We start from the raw sequence: 19,481 nt of genomic DNA on the forward strand, positions 1-19,481 counted from the left end.
CCATCCTTGCCCTGGGGTCTAGCTGTTTGGATGGAGAGTATCTCTCAACCTGCTCCACAGAGCAGTACCTGAGACCTGGATTTTTTATTTGCAGCCTGGCAGGGCTCAGGGGCCCCCAGCCTCACATCCACGGAGGGTTTGGTGGTCTCCGACACCTCCTCTCAGGAGAGCAGGGCTGAGGTGTCTGTTCCTGCTGGATCCCCAGCATCATGAGAGCCCCTGGCCCAGAGCAGGTGCCTGGCAGGTGCGGGTATGAGGGAATGCACAGCCTGCCTCTGCTTAGGAGTCTCCACACAGCCAACTACTCACAGCTAATGGACAGTCTGACCTTGCTCTGACTTACTCACCACGCTACACCCAGGGCCCAGCATGTTGTAGGTGCTCAATAAAAAAGTACTGAATGAACGACTGTTTTAGGCACAGTTGGCTGACTCAGTGGCTCTTTTGGTCTTGTAACCAGAGACGATCCGAGAGCAGCTGGGGCTGACCCTGCTCGCTCCTAGCAGGGCAAGTTGAGCACATTACCCCGACCCAGCAGGTCTTCTCCTTGTCATTGGCCTTGCAGAAGGACCACCCCTGGAGGCGGGAGACAGTGAAGAGCGCTCTCATGGTGATGTACAGCTGTGTGGCCTTGCACTGCCACTGGCAGATGCTTCTCACTCATGTGGACACCCCCATCACCGCCAAGATCATTCACCACTACACCAGCAGCTCCCAGGTAACCCAGGAGGACACAGACCCACCATCAGTGCCCAGGAGATGCCCTCCTTTAGCCAGGCAGGCAGAATGTCACCCTGCATTCCTCTTTGGGTGGTGGTGAAGCCGGGAGCTGGGTCCAGGCAGCCCATGGCCCACATGGGGACATCCAGGAGTCCTACATGACTCCCAGCATTTGGGAGGCCCATTGCCCCAGTCTGTGCTATTTTTTGCTGCAGGAGGACTTGGCATGTAGCCCCGCCCTCAAGTGCTGGGAGGGGTGAGCATGGGTCCTCAGAAGTCACAAGATGAGCCCCCCTTTCCAGTCTCCCTCCCTCCTTCTACCCTAGCCTCTGCCCTCCACCCCAGACAGCTGCCCCTTGGCCTTCCATAAGGGACAAGATGTGGGGTTGTCTTCAGAAATGCAAAGGGACTAGCTACTTTCTTCGAATAACAAGGAAGGGAAAACACAGAGAAAGAAGCACATATTATTTTGTTATTATTTTTAAAATTGTAGTAAAATACCCGTAACCTAAATGTTGCCATCATGACCCTGTTAAGTGGCATTACGTACATTCACGTAGTTGTGCATCCATCACCACCATCCATCTCCAGCACCCCTTGTCCTTCAAAACTGAAACTCTGCACCCATCGAATGACTGCCCAGCCACCTCTCCAGCCCCTGGCAGCTGTTCCACTTCCTGTCTCTGAGTCTGACTGCTCCAGGTACCTCGTATAGGCAGAATCATCCAGTATTAAAATGCCCTCAAGATTCATCCATGTTGTAAAAGCAAAGAGGTTTTATCTCAATAACTTTTATCTCCTATGACACACAGGGCTTGGTGCCCCTGGCCAGCGAGGGTGCTCAGTGACTGGCACTGCTGCCCTCAGGTGCAGGTGTGGGGGGGTCTGGCCCACAGCCCTACCAAGAGGCAGGTGCTCTGTCAGTGGCTGAAGGATAGAATGAGGCTGGCTGTCTCTCAGGGTGGTGGGAGGAGCATCCATAGGCGGCTGCAGGGTCCAGGCACGAAGACTTTGGCTGGGGATTCTTGGACTCACTCACAACACGCTTCTTCCATCCCGCTGCCTGGTCTGCGCACAGGACATCTGCCTCAAAATGGCCTTCATGAAGAGTGTGGTGCAGATCTCGAGTGCCATCGAAAACCTCAAGGGCCCGGGGGACTTTCAATTTGCCCAGAAGATGACTCTTACTGCCATTATAATGGTAAGCTGGGAGCCTGGGGCCTGGGGCCTGGGGCCTGGGCAGTGTGGGGTCTAACTCTGCAAGTCCCTGAGGGCGTCTGAGGGACGAGGGGCCTCCCGGGTCTCTGAAGCCCATTCTGTCTCAGTTCTGCTGTGATCCAACTGTAGGAGCTCTGAGATGAGAGTCTCATATCTGATAAAGGGTTTCATAGCCAGGAAACAGCCTGGCTCTGTGTGCCCCTGAGGGGGTGGGTTCAGGGTGGGGACACACAGGTCCACCAGCTCAGCCCCATGTTGCCCCAGCATTTCTCTGTACTTAGGAAGGACCTCTGGGCAGGTGTTGGCTGCAGACAGAGCTTAAAACTATTTTTGCACAGAACTTTGATAAGATCTAGAAAGTGTCCATCACCCAAAGGCAAGAAGCAGTGACAGGTGCTGATGGAGGTTGTGGGACAGCCACTGCCCTGGCCCCAGACCTCCCCATGCCCTGCAATGCCTTAGCCCCGGACACCGCTCCGGCTGTGTCGGAAGCAGTTCAGGAGGGAAGTGAGATGTGGGTGGTACAGGAGGCCCCGAGAAGGAAGCGAACGTGACTTTGGCTCTTGCCTGGACCAGGAGGTCTGTGCATGTCATTTCACACCAGTCACAGGACTGCCAAGTCCTCATTTTACATGTAAGGGAACTTGGTCTCAGGCAGGAGAAGTGGTTTTCCCAAGGATACAGTCGAGTAATGCAGACCTGAGTGGGAATCACACGTCCATCTTGAGTCCCACACCTTTCACCAGATTATGCCCTTCCCCAAAAAAGGCAAAGGCCAAGTGATTCTAAAAATGTCAGGTCTTCCTGGCATTAATGCTGGGAGTGCTGCCACCATCAGGGCCCCTGACATTTAAGGGCCCCATCCTTCCTGGCCTGGGCCTCTGGGTGGCTTGGCAGCTCACTGCCCTGCTCTGCCGGGCAGGCAATCATCAAGGCGGAGCCGACCGACAATCTGGTGTCTCCCATGCGCACCATGGCCATGGATGCCCTCCTGCACCTGAGGTGAGCCGGGCCCCTGCTTGTGCCCCAGGCACCTCTCCTGGGCAGATGCAAATCATCCCTCAGCACTCCTTGGTGCCGGTCTGCCTCCGTAGCAGGGGTCTTGGGTGGCAGCTCCCGGGCAATGGGCCATCCTGGGTGATGGGAGTCTGCTTCATGCATCTTGTCCATAATTCTCAACAATATTTCAGGCTGTGCTCTTCTCCTTGGATGGGAGGTGACTGGCAGAGAGGTAGGCTATTCTTTGGTCCATTAGGAGATGTTTCGAGCAAAAGGTCACACAGTGACCCTGAATAGCCAGCAGGAAGAGGGCCTCCTTCCAGCTGGGTTGGGCTCAGTCAAGGAAGTTAGGTATCAGCATGGTATTAATTCAGTTATACAAATAATATAAGTAATAGAATACCTGAGGTGTGTCTTCTGGAACTGTCCATCCACCGGTGGGGTGAGGGGTAGGGGAAGAGCAGCTATGTGTTTGTAAAATCTGTATTTGAAGTGGTTGGGTCCTCTTTAGGAAATCTCCACCAGTTAGGAGATTCATCATTTAAACTCATAGCAGAACTGCCTGTTGGTTTAGAGGCAACACATGGACAGATTTGAAATCAATTTCACAAACATCCCTTCAGGGACTCAGAGGTAAGGCGAACACATACACAAGGAATTAGAGGTCAGCACTGAGTGTTTGTAGGTGAACAACAAAAAAAATCTAAGACCAGAAAAAGGGGGCTACTAGCAAGATGCAATTCAGTTGTTATAACAGGGACTAGAAAAAGGAGCTGGCAAAAGGAGTTTACCTTTTGATCTGGGCTTAAACAAAGTAGAGGGATGTGGGTAGGAGTTGGAAGCTTCCAGCAGGACAGAACCCCTTTGGGGGAGGGAGGCAGGAGTTTATTAAAGTTAAAGTCACTCCCAATGATTCTAGAGGCACAATAGAGCCAGTGGGGAACCTTTACCAATACAGATACCCTGGCCCCACCCCAAGAGCTCTAAATAAGGATCCATGGAGCCTGACAAGGCCCTAGGGTTCTTCAAAAACTCTCCAGGTGATTCTAAAATGCACCTAGGCTTGAGCATGATTGATTAAGGTATAGCTAAGATCAAGAAATAGCCCAAGTGCCCATCAGTAGATGAGTGGATAAAAAAGCTGTGATACATTTACACAATGAAATACTAGGCAGCTGTAAAAAAGAAGGATCTCTTATTCTTTGAGACAGCATGGAGGGACCTGCAGAGTATTATGCTAAGTGAAATAAGCCAATCAGAGAAAGATAAGTATCAGATGATCTCACTTATACGTGGAATCTAATGAACAAAATAAACTGACGAACAAAATAGATCCAGAAACATTGAAGCATGTAACAGACTTACCCATTTCAGAAATGGGGGCAGGAAGAGGTTAAGCAAAAAACTTAGATACAGCCTATATAATAAAAGCCTAATATGCTAAGTGTCCAGTCATCCGGTCGTTTGTTCAAAGTGTAAAATGCTAATGATATGCTAAGGCCGCTCAACTGCTCACTATGATATGCACTGACCACCAGGGGGCAGATGCTCCAACTGGTAGGGTAGCTTGCTTCTGGGGTCCAGCAGATCAAGACTGAGCAAGGCAGGCCAGACACACCCTGGAGCCCGCCCACAGTCCCTCCCCAGCTGGCCAACCTCTCGCATCCCTCCCCAGCCCCCATCATGCACCAGTGGGGTCCCTCAGCCTGGCCTGCACCCTCTCACAATCTGGGACCCCTCAGGGGATATCGGAGAGCCAGTTTCAGCCTGCTCCCACAGGACAGGCTGAGGGACCCAACTGCTGCACAAATTTGTGCACCAGGCCTCTAGTATATGCATAATCCATGGACAGACAATAGTGTGGTGAAGGCCTGGGGAGGGGGCGGGAAAGGGGTGGAAGATGGCAGGAGTTGGGGGACAACTGTAATATATTGAACAATAAAGATGCATTTAAAAACAAAAAAAGAGAATGGGCTAGATATCTGAAGCAGATATGTACAAACCTGGAGGGGGTTATCAAAACACAGATTGCTGGGCCCTAATCCCCAGAGTATTTGATTCAGTAGCTCTGAGGTGGGGCCATAGAATTGGCATCTGTATATATAAAAGCCAAGCGACCGGAACAACAGAACAACCAAAATGACCAGTCACTATGACGTGCACTGCGGAGGCCAACCAGCCTGATCGGGGCCCCGATTGGCCTCCCCCAACCTCCCACAGCCCCTACCCCTGGTTGGCCTGGCTCCTGATCGGCCCTCCCCACCCCAATCGGGGGTGGGGCTGGCTGGCAACCTTCCGTGTCCCCGCCCCCCCCCCCCCAGCTCTGCCTGATGGCCCCCATCGGGGCAGGCTGGCCAGCCCCCACCCATGCACGAATTTGTGCACCGGGCCTCTAGTTTCTAATAAACTCAAGGTGGCCTACTACTGCTGGTCCAGGTATTACACTTGATCCTGGGCTAATACCAACTTTGAAGGCAGAGTCCATGGTTGTGTTCTGGGAGGAGCAATGGAATGTTTCTGAGCAGGAGATGGACAGGGTTAGAGACACCAAGTAGGAGACGTGGCCTTGGATCCTTGGTTCTGCCTCTCAATCCCTGACATAGTCACTGGACACTGATGGCTGAGCAGAGCACAGACCCCTGGGGAGGGTGCACACCTAAACCCCCAACCAGGAAAGCTGGTCTCTCTCTTAATCTGTGACATGCCTCCACCCCAAGGCCCTGCAAGAGATGGTGCACATGAGTTGTCTGGCAGAGGGCCAGGAGCCCAGGATGTCTACCCCTCCCAGTGGGATCTCAACTTCCACTGACCACTCCTTCTGTCACTTTTTCTTTCCTTAGCAAAGTGAAGCCTTTCTACTCCACAGAGGAAAACAGTGAGCTGATGGATATCAGTATACATTCTGTAATTTCTCTCCAACCCCCAGGAAAGGACAATGAGTCCATTAAGGTAGGTGCCTCTGAGCCACCTCATTTTCTAGGTCAGGATCTGGAAGTTTCCTTTAACATGAATAGTGCTGAGAGCCCACCATCCTGAACCACCCATCTGTGGTTAGAGGCAGCAAAGTGCAGCAGGCTCTGTTTGTCAGTGTAGGGTGATGCTACCTGCTGTAACAGATAAACTCTGAAATCTCTGTGGTTTAACAACATGAGAGTGTAGTTCAAATTGGCAGTGGGGGTGGGGATAGAGCTGCTTTACACAGTTATTCAGGAGCCCTGCCTTCTTCAGTGCCTGGTTCCGAAGTTCTGCATGGGTATTGATATCCAGCATGGAGAGGAAGAAAAAGAGTGTGGAGGATTTATGAGCTACTTTGCTCACCTTCTATTGGTCAGAACTCAGTCACATGGCTCCACTTAAATATAAGGTTGTGCTGGGAAATGTAGTCCCAGACTGGAGAGCTATTTTCCAGGAACACTGTTGGAAAAGAAGGACAAATCTTTTGTGGTCAGGTAGCCATCTGTGCCTCCAGGGCCTGGCCCTGGGTGAAGAGTCAGGAGAACTGGACTCTAGGAGTTCCGTTTCCTCCTTTGTGAAACGGGTTCCTCTTAAGAAGCTGACTTTTACACCATGTGAGAAGACAAGTGTACAGCACTCAATTTGAGCAAAAGTAAAAGAGCTGTTTATCTGATCATCTTACACTGTGCACCCTCCTCATTGCTGCCTGGCTTTTCCCTCTCTTGTCATAGACCCTATACACGAATGCCCTGTGTGTCCTGCAGCAGCTGATGGAGGGCTTCTTGCAGAGGCAGATGGACCCCAAGGGCCTGCAGGAGATGGTGCATGTGAGTTGTCTGTCAGAGGGCCAGGGATCCACCTCTCCCAGGAAGCTGGTCTGAGGGCCAGACTCTCTGTGGAAACAGGGGTATGAGTTAAACATTGTTTTGGGAACTTTATTTAGATAAAATTTAAAATTTGCTGGAAAGTTGCAAATATAGTAAAAAGAACTTTTGTATACCTTTCACTAAGATTTACAATTTTTAATATTTTGCCACATTTTTCTCTTCCTCATTACACACACACACACACACACACACACACACACACACCTTTTAAATCATAGACAGTTGCAGATATTAAGAACAAGAATAGTCTCTTTTTTATTTCTTATTTTTTTAAGCCTCACCTGAGGATGTTTTTTATTGATTTTGGAAAGAGGAACAGAGAGAGAAAGAGAGAGAGAGAGAGAAAGAGAGAGAGAGAGACATTGATCCATTGCCTCCTATCAATGCCCCAACTGGAGATTGAAGCCACAGCCTAGTTATGTGCCCTGGATGGGAATTGAACCCTTTTGATGTACAGGATGGTGCTCCAACCAACTGAGCCACCCTGCCAGGGCAAGAATAGTCTCTTATATAACAACTAGAGGTCCAGTGCATGAAATTTGTGCACTTGGGGGGGGGGGGTCCCTCAGCCCAGATTGCAAGAGGGCGCAGACCAGGCCGAGGGACCCCATCAGTGCATAATTGAGGCTGAGGAGGGATGTGGGAGGTTGGCCAGCTGGGGAAGGGCTGTGGGAGGGCTCCAGGGCATGTCCAGCCCATCTTGCTCAGTCCCGATCAGCCAGACCACAGCAGCAAGCTAACCTACCGGTCCGAGTGTCTTCCCCCTGGTGGTCAGTGCATGTCACAGCGAGCGGTTGAGCAGCCTTAGCATATCATTAGCATATTACACTTTGATTGATTGAATGGCCCACCAGACGACCGGACACTTAGCATATTAGGCTTTTATTATATAGGATAATGATTAAAACCAGGAAATTTAGCATTGGTACAATGCTATATTCTAATCTATGGTCTATAGCAGCGGTTCTCAACCTGTGGGTCGCGACCCCTTTGGGGGTCGAACGACCCTTTCACAGGGGTCGCCTAAATACATCCTGCATATCAGATATTTACATTACGATTTATAACAGTAGCAAAATTACAGTTATGAAGTAGCAACGAAAATAATTTTATGGTTGGGGGTCACCACAACATGAGGAACTGTATTAAAGGGTTGGGGCATTAGGAAGGTTGAGAACCACTGGTCTATAGGCAGGCTTTACTAATTGTTCCAGTAATGCTCTTTATAGTAGCTATTTTCTACCAATCCAGGATCCAATCTGGACATGCATTGCATTTAATTGTCATGTCTCTTAAGTCTCCTTCAGTCTGGAAGAATTCCTTAGTCTTTGCCTTTCATAATCTTGTCATTTTTGAAGGGTAAAGGTAGTTTTTTTTTAAAAATTAGGTTGTTTGCCCTAACTGGTTTGGCTCAGTGGATAGAGCGTCGGCCTGCGGACTGAAAGGTCCCAGGTTCGATTCTGGTCAAGGGCATGTACCTTGGTTGCGGGCACATCCCCAGTAGGGGGTGTGCAGGAGGCAGCTGGTCGATGTTTCTCTCTCATCAATGTTTCTAACTCTCTATCCCTGTCCCTTCCTCTCTGTAAAAATCAATAAAATATATTTTAAAAAAGTAAAAATAAAAATTAGGTTGTTTGCTTTCTTGTTATTGAGTTTTCAGTTTTTATGTTTTCTAGATACAAGTCCGTTATTAGCTATGTAATTTGCAAATATTTTCTCTCAGTCTGTTATTTGTCTTTTCATGAATTTCACAGTGTCTTTTGAAGAGCAAAAGTTTTAAATTTTGATGAAGTCTAATTTATAATTTTTTTCTTTTATGGATCATGGTTTTGGTGTCATATCTAATAATCTTTGCCTAACCCAAGATCACAAAGATTTTCTTCTAATACTGTATAGTTTCAGGTATTACAATTAAGTCTATGATATATTTTGTGTTAGCTTTTGTATATGGTGAGATGTATGGATCAAAGTTTATGTAATTTTTGTATGTTTGCATACAGATAACCAATTGTTCTAGCATTGTTTGTTGAAAACGCTATCTTTTCTCCACTGAATTACCTTTGCACCTTTGTCAAAAATCAATCGACCATGTATGCGTGGCTCTAATTCTGAACACTTATTCTGCTCCAATGTGGTTAGAACACCACATTGGTTAGATACTTGCAAGCCTCGGCCCATTCCCTCCGTCATTCCCACCCAGAGTGCCAGGTTGGCCCCACCAGGGGTCTCATTGCCATTCCCAAGTGAGGCTGCCTATGTATTTGTCTATTTTTACATCAATGCCATCCTGTCTTGATTACTGTAATGTTATGATAAGTCTTAAAATCTGATTGTGTGGGCCCACTGACTTTGTTCTTGGATGCTGCATCCCACAAACATTGACATGTCATGTTCTAACTTTATTTAAGTTCAATATACATTTTAATTTCTCTTTTCATCTTTTCTTTGACCCATGGCTTACCTAGAAATTTTCAAATATTTGAGAATTGTCCAGAGGTCATTCTGTTTTTGATTCCTACTTTAACTCCATTGTAGTCTGAGGACACACTCAAGTATTATTTGAGTCCTTTTACATTGACTGAAGCTTATTTTGTTGTCCAGGTATGGTCTACCTTCGGCGAATGCCTTGTGTGCACTTGAACACTATCCTGCTGTGTTGGTCAGAGTGTTCCTAAATATGAATTAGGCCACGTTGGTTGCCAGTGTTGTTGAAGTTTCCTTCCTGATTTTCTGTCTTGTTCTATCAGTTACCGAGAAAGAGGTGCTGAAACCTCTAACACTCTGGCTTATTTATTTCTCCTTTCACTTCTATCCATTTTTGCTTCCGGAGCTGTTAAGCTCTGTTAGTAGATGCATGAATGCTTAGGTCCTGGAATGCAGGGTGGGCTCTGCTCCTGGCCCTTGCACTGACGGGCAAACATTTGGAGCAAGGCCCAACACACTAATCAGTCAAGAGCCATCTCTGTGAGGACGCTGGGGGGCGCACTCTCTTCCTACAACCTCATCACCCTAGTAGTGGGGCCTGGGAAGGAAACCAGAAGTGTCTAGATTCTCTAGAACTATCTAATAGCATTGAAAATCGGATTCTGAGTAGGAGGAATGAGGGGGGCGGGGCGGAATAGTTGGCCAGGAAAGGGCTGGCCCTGGGGTTTTAACGCCCTCTTCTGGTTATGGGCTCCATCTGTAGCTCCTGGAAAAGTGGATCTTGTCCGAGAAAGAATGGGAGCGGGAGAAGGCTATGAACCTGCATCTTTGTCTCATGCAGAGCTACATCCAGAGCATCGGCGTCTGCGTGAGTACAGGAGCACCAGCCCCCCGCCTGGTTCTGCCCCCCACCCCTCAAAGAGTCCTGTGGGAAGAGGCGGCCTCACTTGGGAATGGCAATGAGACCCCTGGTGGGGCCAACCTGGCACTCTGGGTGGGAATGACGGAGGGAATGGGCCGAGGCTTGCAAGTATCTAGGTTTTTTGGGTCCTGAAGCTCATACCATGATGAGAACCCTCTCTGAGAAAAAGGATACACAATTATGAACACCACATTGGTTAGAAAAGTGCATATTTACTTAAAATGAGAAAATAAGTTACTAAACATTGCAAATAATACAAAGCTTGACAAGTACCACAAACACCTAGAAAAGCAATGAGGTGTTTTCGTTGGTTACCCGTCTGACACAGCTTGAGGAGACCTCTCTTCAGAACCCAGGGGCCTGAGGGTAGGTACCCTGCCCCGTCACACGGCTAGTAAGGAGGGAAGCCCAAAGTTGAACTAAGGGCTCAGTTACAGGAATGAGATAGGTGCCTGGACATAGAGCCTGGGCCTGAGGTCAGCCAGACTCCTCAGATCCTGGCTGCTTGGCCTCCAGGGGCCCAGCTGTGGGGCTCAGGAGGCAGGAATGTGGGCAGCAGTTGGACAGTGGTATCTTCCCCCTTCCCAGACAGGGGCGGTGTTTTCAGAGCAGGGTTCGCCCTCTCTGGCTGCCCATTACCCTGCCCCTGGGCAGCACCAGGTGTGTGAGCGGACAGAGTGTGAGCCTTTAGGCCTCCGGCCCCTCAGATCCCCCTGAAGCTGGGGCAGTTTGGCACACTGATTGGACTCATCGCCCCATGCACCTGTGACTCCAACAAAAGAATTCGCCTGGCCTCAGCAGATGTCCTGTCCAGCCTGCTGGATCTGCATGGTATGTGGAGGGTGGGACCTCACAACCAGCCTCTCCAGGCTGGGAGGAGGGCTGACACCAGGGCTGTCAGCTGTGGGGCTGTCCTTTGGTGGTGGTGGTGGTGGTGGGGGGCGGGGGGGGGGGGGGGTGACAACCTCTCTGTACAAATAAGGCTGACCAGAGAGAAAACAGAGGGTGCAGAGCTCATTGAGAGACCACAGAAACTTCTGGAAGGAGAGGCTCATTGGTTCAGCATAACTCACTGCGGGCATGTGTTGGTTACTGAGGGCCCCACTGGCACGAGGCCAGCTCACAGATACCAGGGACCAGCAAAACTGGCCAGAGATGAGCTGAGGGGACAATGTAGTGTGGTGACCTTCAGAAGGGGAGAGGTCACCTCTGGTGTGGTGGCTGTGGGGGCATCCATCACAGCAGGGACTGCTTGGGCTTGTGCAGAGATGGTGTGGGGAACAATGAGAGTAAAGGCATGCGGGACAGGGTGTCTAGATGCTGTGGTCCAGTCCCTCAGAGGCAAGGTGCCCTGAGAGTCAGGACAGGCGGCCGCTGTGACATAGCCTGTGACTGGGCCTTCTGTGCTGACTGTGTCTGAAACTACTCCCAACAGCAAGCCAGACCTGCTCTTCATGGGATGCGTGCAAAGAGTTGGAGCTTGCGAGATGCAAGCAGGACCTCCAGGGCTTGGAGGTGGAGAAGATTTTCAGTGCGTCCTCCAGAATTGCTAAGGTGATGATCCAGGAAGCTTGTGTGGGCTGCTGGGCTGCTCTCCCAGTGCCTGGATCACCTCTGGGGGCAGGATCTTGCTCAGCCTGGCCACACAGTTTCTATCCTCTTCTGGGAGTCACAGCTTCTGTGGCCTTTGGTCCACCTCATGCCATCTGTAAATGGCCTACAATATGTGAGGTCCCCATGGGGGTTTCCTGGCTCACAGTAGGTGCTAATAGGCCCTGGCTGTCTTCCCTCCTTCCTGTGATGTGCTACACTGAGGGTGAAGGGGGCCCTAGAAAGAACTGAACATGAGGCTAAGCACACAGGCCTTGGCTCATGGGAAGGCTGATGGCATACTTGTGCCTGAAAGTGCCCCAGAGCCACCCAAACTCAGAGGGCAGAGGGGACTTCCTGGAGGAGGGGGCTTGTGTAGTGGCAGGACAGATCGGAGGGCTTCAGGGCTCAGGGCACACTCTGAAAGAAGGCTGCAAAGACAGGTCAGGGAGGGTTTGGGGTGAAGCTTCCTGTGCAGGGTTCAGGCAGGGCTGGCCAAGTGATGGGGAGTGGGAGGTGCATCCTGGAGGCTTTGGAAAGCCCTGTTGAGCCGTAGGAGGCTTGGAATAGAGAGTGACGTCCTGAGCAGGCCCATGATTGGAACAGAGACAGGCTGGGTAGGGAGGTGGGGAGGAGGTCATGGCAATGATGCTGAGAGAGAATGGGGGTCTGGCCTGGGGTCGTAATGTCAAGCAGAAGAGGAGGGTGCATCAGTGGTGACAGGTGGGGCAGGGAACTGGGCCTGGGACTCAGATATCAGACCCCAAGAATAGCCTTCTCTGGTCCTAGGTGATTTGCATGCAGTTTAATTGCGATGAGGTGGTCTCGCTCATCCAAAAGCTCTGTGAGAACATTGGGGCCATGAACCTCCAGCATGACAAGGCCTCCGTCACCTGGATAGACATCTTCCTCCAGATGCGGGTCAAGGAGCTGGAGGATAAGGTAGAAACTGTGGTTGGGCCACCTGGGGCACTTGGAGGCTATTACTGGGTGTCATCCATAGGTCAGCAAACAGTAGGCCTGGTGGTCACCTAGCCATGGAGCGTGGCTTCTCAGGGGTACCATGAGCGGGGCACAGAAAGGTGGCTGAGCGTGGAGTTGGGGACCTGGGCTCACGCCAGCTCCCTGAGGTGCAGCCTCAAGTCCATCCACTACTCAGGGGGCTGCTGGGGTCCAAAGAGGCTCTTATCTGCCAGGGCACATGGCAGGTAACCCACAGTCCTTGTCCCCTGTCGTTGGCTAGCCACCTGGTGGAGGTGTGGCTGGCTGTGGCGGAGAATGTACCCTTTGCCCGGTTGATGCCTTGGTGATGCCCGGCCCCTCCCCAGGTGGCTGAGATCCTGGGTGCCATCTTGGTCCACCTGCCTGTGGTGGATCACCAGGAGGTGCGGCGCCACCTCATCGAGGGCATTCTCCTGTTGGCCCACTACCACCAGGAGACGGTCCTCACGTCGCTCCTGAGGCAGCCTCTGCCCATGCAGAGGTAGGTGATGGGTGCCCTGGGTGGGGGGCCAGGGGCTTCTGTGCAGCCCAGACCGTGCCGTACTTACCAGAAGACCGGGACCTTGAATGGTGCCTTGTCTGACCCTCTCCCTGTATCTCCCGTAGGAGGTACAGCCTTTGGGGAGCCATGGACACAGCTTTGTGAATTCCGGCAGGCAGTTTTCGCATCTCCTTGTCCAATTTGATCTTGTTGGACTTGTCTCTTTGACCCTTCAGAACCCACTAGGACCTTACCTCCCTGTACCTGTGTAACCAGGTCCTTCAAGTCAGGGGTCCCTTCCCTTCTCAGCAGGGCCACAGGCTTGGACTTGGGGATCAGGAAAGCTGCTTCATTATAGCCTGGCCTCACTCCCTTTCCTGTGGAATATGGAGATGAAGCCTCTTCCTCAAAGATGTGCTGGGAGGAGTAGGGGCGAGGACACTGGTTAGCGGCCTAGGACCAGCCTGACTCAAATCGGGCACTTGGAGGCTATTACTGGATGTCATCCATAGGTCAGCAAACAGTAGGCCAGGTGGTTACCTAGCCATGGAGCGTGGCTTCTCAGGGGTACCATGAGCGGGGCACAGAAAGGTGGCTGAGCGTGGAGTCGGGGACCTGGGCTCACGCCAGCTCCCTGAGGTGCAGCCTCAAGTCCATCCACTACTCAGGGGGCTGCTGGGGTCCAAAGAGGCTCTTATCTGCCAGGGCACATGGCAGGTAACCCACAGTCCTTGTCCCCTGTCGTTGGCTAGCCACCTGGTGGAGGTGTGGCTGGCTGTGGCGGAGAATGTACCCTTTGCCCGGTTGATGCTCCACGGCCTGATGGGCCGGCTGCAGTCCCGGTTCACCCCCAGGGCCAACGCCACCTCCAAGGCTGACATCTGGCGCCTGGCTGCAGTAGACCCTCTGATGGTGAGTCGCAGGGGCAGGCCCCGGGGCTCCTCGGGGGTTCTGAGTCGGAGCCCCGATGCCTCCTGTCCTTCTCTCTGCAGACCCTCTGCACCATCCACCTTCTCATTGAGAAGATGGACAAGGACGACAAACTCCTGGACCTCCTCCCGGACCTCATCTACACCCTCCTGATGCAGCTGGGCAGCAGCCAGGGGCCGGAGGCAGTGTCACCCGCCCTGAAGACGTGGAGACTCATCCACACGGGGACCCTGCCCGAGGAGATCAACCTGCAGAGGTGCTCTCGAGGGCAGGCAGCTTGGGGTGCAAGGCAGTGGGCTTGGGTTACACGTGGCCTTGGGCTGCCTCTTAGAAGTCACCTCCACCGAGAGGCCCTCAACATCCCCTCCTGTGGGGAGAGGTTTCTGGAACCTGATCTTACTCACAACACTCCCTCACATGGGTCCAGCACAGTGTGGCTTTCAGAGTCTGCAGACCCAGTCTTAGCCCCTTGAGCTGAGCCCAGCAGGGGTTGGGACCCTGCTTCACAGACCTGGGTGCAGAGCTTGCCCCGCTGAGGTGCTCTGGGCGCTTCTGGCGGGGCTGCCATGCCATGACACGGTCCCACCTTCTTCCAGGATCACAATCAAATCCATGCAGCTTTTGTTCAAGAGACTCGACAGTGAGCGGCTGGTCCACATGCTGGAAGAGCAGGGCGTGTGGGCCCTCCTGGAGAGCGGCTCCACTTTCCTGCAAGGAGCAGGCCTGCTGGCCAGGTGGGCACCCAGGCTCCCATGTGGCAGGTGGAAGAACTTGCATTGTGTTGACCTGTGTCCCACACTTTGGGATGCAGGGCAAAGGGAATCTTTCCTTCCAAACCTTCATGCCCCAGGGCAGGAAATGTGAGGTCAGAGATGGGTGGAGCTTGACCAAGGCCACACAGGGCTTCTGAGAAGGTCCAGGATGGGGGAATCCAGGTCCCGATCACTCATGAGCAGCCCTCGTTTGAGTCCTTTTTATAAAAAGGTGATGGAAAGCAAGTACTTCAGTGGAGAGGAGGAGGGGGGGGGGCAAGAAATGTTAGATCTGCCCATGCGTACCCAGCTCGAGAGCTGCTCTGCACCAGGGGAGCTGAGATGCCCGCCCTGACCGGTGGGCTGTGCTCCCCTCCACAGGCTGTGCATTCAGAATGCGGAGGGCTACAGGCAGAGGCTGTCGGAGCTGGTGCTCAGGGGCATGGCCTCGGAGGTCCTCAGCTGCCGTGTCAGCAGCACAGCGATCTGCGTGGAAGTGAGGCACAGGGGTGGGTGCGGTGGGCTGGGGAGGAGAGGTGGGCAACCCTCAGCTCTCTTGGGGGTCTCATCTCAGGGGCAGGTGCCCAGGCTACGAGGGGCATCTAGTCCAGGGGGCAGGTGAGCATTCATTCATTCATTCCTTCATCACAACAGTAATTCAGGGTGGGCACTGTGGGGAAAGGGGCTGAGACGTGGTCTTTGCCCTGAGGGTAGCAGCCGAGTGATGTGTGCTGTGGTGAGTGTCACAACACACAGGTGGCCGGAGGAGGCCACCTTGGGCTCTTGGAGAGATGGAAGTGCTGGGGAGGGTCTTGCAGGAGGGCTTAGCCAGCCAGGAAGATTGGAGCAAGGGGTTAGGGCCACTGGGGCCCAGCTACCCTCCCATGCACATGGGGTGCTTATGGGGTCATCCTTACTGATAAGCCCTTGTTGTCCCTTCCTGGTGGGGAAGAGAAGTTTCTGGAAATTGATCCAGGGAATTGTCCAGAAAACTTTTGAGGAGAAATTCTATTGGCTGAACGATGCCCCATATACCACAGGAACCAAACATCGGCCTAGTGCGGGGTCCCCAGACTTTTCCTGTAAAGGACCGGGTAGTGAAGTTTCAATTTTAGTGTCACCAATTTGGTGTTTAGTTTTCTTTTGGTTTATTTAAAAAACATTCATGTGTGCGCATGCACACACAGACACACACATGCACATGCGTACACACACATGCCACAGGGGTCCCCGCGGGATTGATGTCCTGGCATTTTGAGAATGAGGCTGATGGTGGTGCTGAATCCCAGATGAGGGAAATGCATGCTTCTTGTGTGGGTCTGTTCGGACACAATGGACGCGGCTCCTGCACGGGGTAGCTGCTCCACCACATTCACTGAAGAAATGAATGACGAAGGCGTGTGTGAATATGGGTAACACTTGCCCAGAGTTTCCCACCTATTTCCTTACTGAATCCTCACGGCAACCTCACGAGGCAGGTGCTGGTCTCACCATCTTTTTACAGATGAGGAAGCAGCGTGGCCTGCCAGGGCCCCACAGTGGCAGGCAGAGGAGCCAGGGGCGGGCTCCAGGGGTTCAGGCTCTGCCTCTCCTCCGATTCACAGGGAGACCATTCTCTGCGCTGAATATAGTCACACGCCCCGTCTCATGACAGAAACGGGCCTGTGTTGGGGATAACTGCAAAAAGTTTTCCTTTCTAGTTCATGAGCGACCCAATTCTGTACCAGGAGAGGCTGCTGAAGCCCGCCATACGGCTGCTAGAGAAGGGCGTGGACCAGAGGGAGGAGGTCCTGCAGGTGCTGTCCCTGCGTGCCCTCGGCAACATGGCCCTGGGCGCCCCCAAGAAGGTGCTGCATCCGACCTTGACCCGGGGGCCCAGGGTGCAGGACCCAGTGGGCTGAGGGTCAGAGCTGAAGGTTCCCTGCCCCCCACACCCCAGGTGAGGCAGTACCGCAAGCTGCTCCTGGAGAAGTGCCTGTACGCCCTGAGGGATGCCCGCAGCACCAGCGTGCCCTCTGAGGGCATGGAGGCCCTGACCAAGATCCTGGCCGAGCTCCGGGAAGGGGACATAGGGTCCTTCTTCAATGCCATCTCTGAGCAGTGCAGGTCCTTCTTTGACAACGTGAGTCCAGACGAGAGCCTCGCTGGGCCCAGGCCCTGGGTGGGGGCTGCGCAGGTGCTCAACCAGGTGAGCAGAAAGGACAGCAGGTCTCACTTGGCGCTAATGGATCAGTTGGCTGAGCTTGGATCTTGTAAAAAATAATCTTCTTCTGGGGCCCAGGGGACTCTTCTCCCTATTAAGGATTGAGCTTTCCCTTCCAATTCCTGGCCACTCACAAATGCTCTTTGGCCACCTGTGACATGCCGAATGGGGCCTCTGCTAGGCAGTGTGCCTGCAGATTCAACACAGCCCTCCTCTAGGAAGCGAAGGTCACAAACACCTGAGTTATGCCCAGTCACGGAGCCCTGGAGGAGAGACTCCGTCCTGATGGAATGATCCAGAAGGCTTCACAGGGGTCAAGACATCCAAAACGGTCCGTGGAGAATGGCTGCAGTTTTGTTGGGCTTCTAGTTCCCGGAGTCTCAAAACTGCTTTGTCCGTCTTGGCCACAGGAGAGCGAGCTGCTGCGCCTGAAAGCCTTCCTCCTGTTCAGCAAGCTGGCCAAGGTGGTCAGGGTTTCCAAGAAGCACTTCTTCAAGGGGGAGGTGAAGAGAGCCTGGGTCCCGCTCATGCTGCACTGCCAGGACCCCTGCCCCGACGCAGCCCAGGTAAGGCACCCTCGGCTCTGCGTTCCAAAGTCTGGGGCCTGCTGTCCCCGAGAGGAAAGTGTTTTCTGGGCCCGCTGGCTGAGCTGCCTGCAGGCTCCCCGCTCCAGACTCCCGGAGAGCCCAGAAACCACATTCAAGGTGCCCCGCAAACTGGCTTTCTGCGGGGGCTGAGTTTCCTTCTTCCCCTGTCACTTCCACCTATTGCCCTTTCTTCTACCAGATTCACTTTGGGGTGTTATGGTCCAGGCATGGTTAAAACTCACCTTAAACCTCACCTGCTCCCTGCAGGGCAGGCTTGTGGGGTGAGGGTGAGGGGCTCTCTCTGGCTCTGTGACCCTGTTTCTCCTCCCTCTCCAAGTCCCAGCTCCTGTAATGCTTTGAGTGGGTGGAGGGAAGGGGAGAGACCCTGCCTCCTACTCTAACTGCTGCCTTACAGGCAACACTGGCTGGCTGGGGACACACAGGTAGGGAACCTCTCACCACACACACGGACCATGACCCTGTCCTCTGTCTTCCTATAGAAGGGGAGGTGGTGGAGAGGTGGCTGAGATCAGGGGCCGTTCTGCAAAAAACAAGTGACAAAGACACAGTTGTGGGGATATAGCTGGCTGCAAACAAGGGGTCCTCAATAGCTCAATTTTTAACTAGCACCTTAGTTCCCAGTTCTGGGGTCACAAGGTAAGTCCCCTCAATCCTGCTGCTGCGAGGCCTGCCAATTTGCACGTGGGGTGGGGGTGGTCCGGGTGGCATCCACAGGGATGTGAGGGGAGGCCTGCAGTGCCCCCTGACTCGGGACTTTGCCCTCATCCTGCCTCCCTGCCTGGGCTCTGCCTTGGGCACCCTGGTGACCCAGGGCACAGAGCATCACCTCTTGGAGACTTCTTTCTTCACTAATCCTCACCTCCATCAAGGGCTCCCACTGTTATTCCACGTCTTCTCAGCAACTGTCCTGTGGGCCGGTGCTTCAGGGAAGGCACAGCAGACAAGTGACCGAGGGGCTTTAATGAAGGAGCCTCAAAGAGGACAGGCCAGGGGACCAGCATGCATGGGAAGTGCCAGAGGCTAGCCCCAGCAGAGCTGCTGCCACTGCTATCCCTGGGCAATAGATGCGTCTCTCTCCTCCTGCCCTCGGTCTCCCGTCAGCATCCTCCTATGACCTAACCCACCAGAGGCCAGAGCCTGCGGGTCTGGCTGGTGCAGTCCTCAGAAGCAGGAAGAGCTGGTGCAGGGCATCTGGGGGAATGAGAAGGCTTGCCCCCGTCCTGCCAACCCCAGCCAGGCCCCCAACCCAATCTCCTAAAAGGGGAGGTCCCAGGCAGGGCTGCTGAGGGCAAGTGGGCTGCCTTGGCCCCCAAAGGGCTTTTTATAAATGCACACACACCCATTACCCAGGCTGGCGGGGCTCTGGTCCCAGGTGCCCTCCCAGGGCCCACCAGCCCACCCTTCAGCTTCCTGAAGCTTTTCCAGGGATACCCTCTGGCTCTATTGATGGAACACAGCCCGACCAGCCCCACAGCTCCTGTGAAGCCCTCGGTCCGCCTGACGCGCCTCCTGCCACCCTGCTCTGTGTCCCTCCAGGCCTGTGTGGAGACCATGTATCAGTGTGTGCACTTCTGGGGCTGCAAGGGCCTGGTGGACTCCTCGGGGCAAAGAGACACCAGGGGGGCTGATGAGATGGCCACTTTCCAGACGACGCTGTGCTCTGTCCTGGTGAGGAGGCTAAGGGGGGGGCTCACCTGTTGGCAGTGGCTGCTCAGTGGCTTAGGGTCTCAACTGCCAGAGTTGACCTCGTGACCCTGTGTTCACCTCCTAGAGGTGAAGTGTCGAGACCA

General features: G+C 53.3%; 1 protein-coding gene across 1 annotated transcript in view; it reads left to right on the forward strand.

Annotated features, from left to right (window-relative positions):
- The window catches only part of MROH2A (maestro heat like repeat family member 2A), a 42,905-nt gene that overhangs the window by 21,610 nt on the left and 1,814 nt on the right, over window positions 1–19,481 (forward strand). The window contains exons 21-38 of the mRNA XM_036320291.1: window positions 566–718; window positions 1,799–1,921; window positions 2,861–2,940; window positions 5,778–5,886; window positions 6,624–6,719; window positions 9,967–10,071; window positions 10,833–10,956; window positions 11,561–11,679; window positions 12,505–12,657; window positions 13,044–13,198; window positions 13,951–14,110; window positions 14,191–14,384; window positions 14,725–14,862; window positions 15,262–15,376; window positions 16,581–16,727; window positions 16,820–17,002; window positions 17,494–17,649; window positions 19,228–19,359. Coding sequence (XP_036176184.1) covers window positions 566–718; window positions 1,799–1,921; window positions 2,861–2,940; window positions 5,778–5,886; window positions 6,624–6,719; window positions 9,967–10,071; window positions 10,833–10,956; window positions 11,561–11,679; window positions 12,505–12,657; window positions 13,044–13,198; window positions 13,951–14,110; window positions 14,191–14,384; window positions 14,725–14,862; window positions 15,262–15,376; window positions 16,581–16,727; window positions 16,820–17,002; window positions 17,494–17,649; window positions 19,228–19,359 — 2,442 coding nt within the window. The remainder of the gene's footprint in view (window positions 1–565; window positions 719–1,798; window positions 1,922–2,860; window positions 2,941–5,777; window positions 5,887–6,623; window positions 6,720–9,966; window positions 10,072–10,832; window positions 10,957–11,560; window positions 11,680–12,504; window positions 12,658–13,043; window positions 13,199–13,950; window positions 14,111–14,190; window positions 14,385–14,724; window positions 14,863–15,261; window positions 15,377–16,580; window positions 16,728–16,819; window positions 17,003–17,493; window positions 17,650–19,227; window positions 19,360–19,481) is intronic.

This window comes from Myotis myotis, unplaced genomic scaffold, assembly GCF_014108235.1.
Source record: "Myotis myotis isolate mMyoMyo1 unplaced genomic scaffold, mMyoMyo1.p scaffold_m19_p_8, whole genome shotgun sequence".
NCBI classification, from domain to species: domain Eukaryota; kingdom Metazoa; phylum Chordata; class Mammalia; order Chiroptera; family Vespertilionidae; genus Myotis; species Myotis myotis.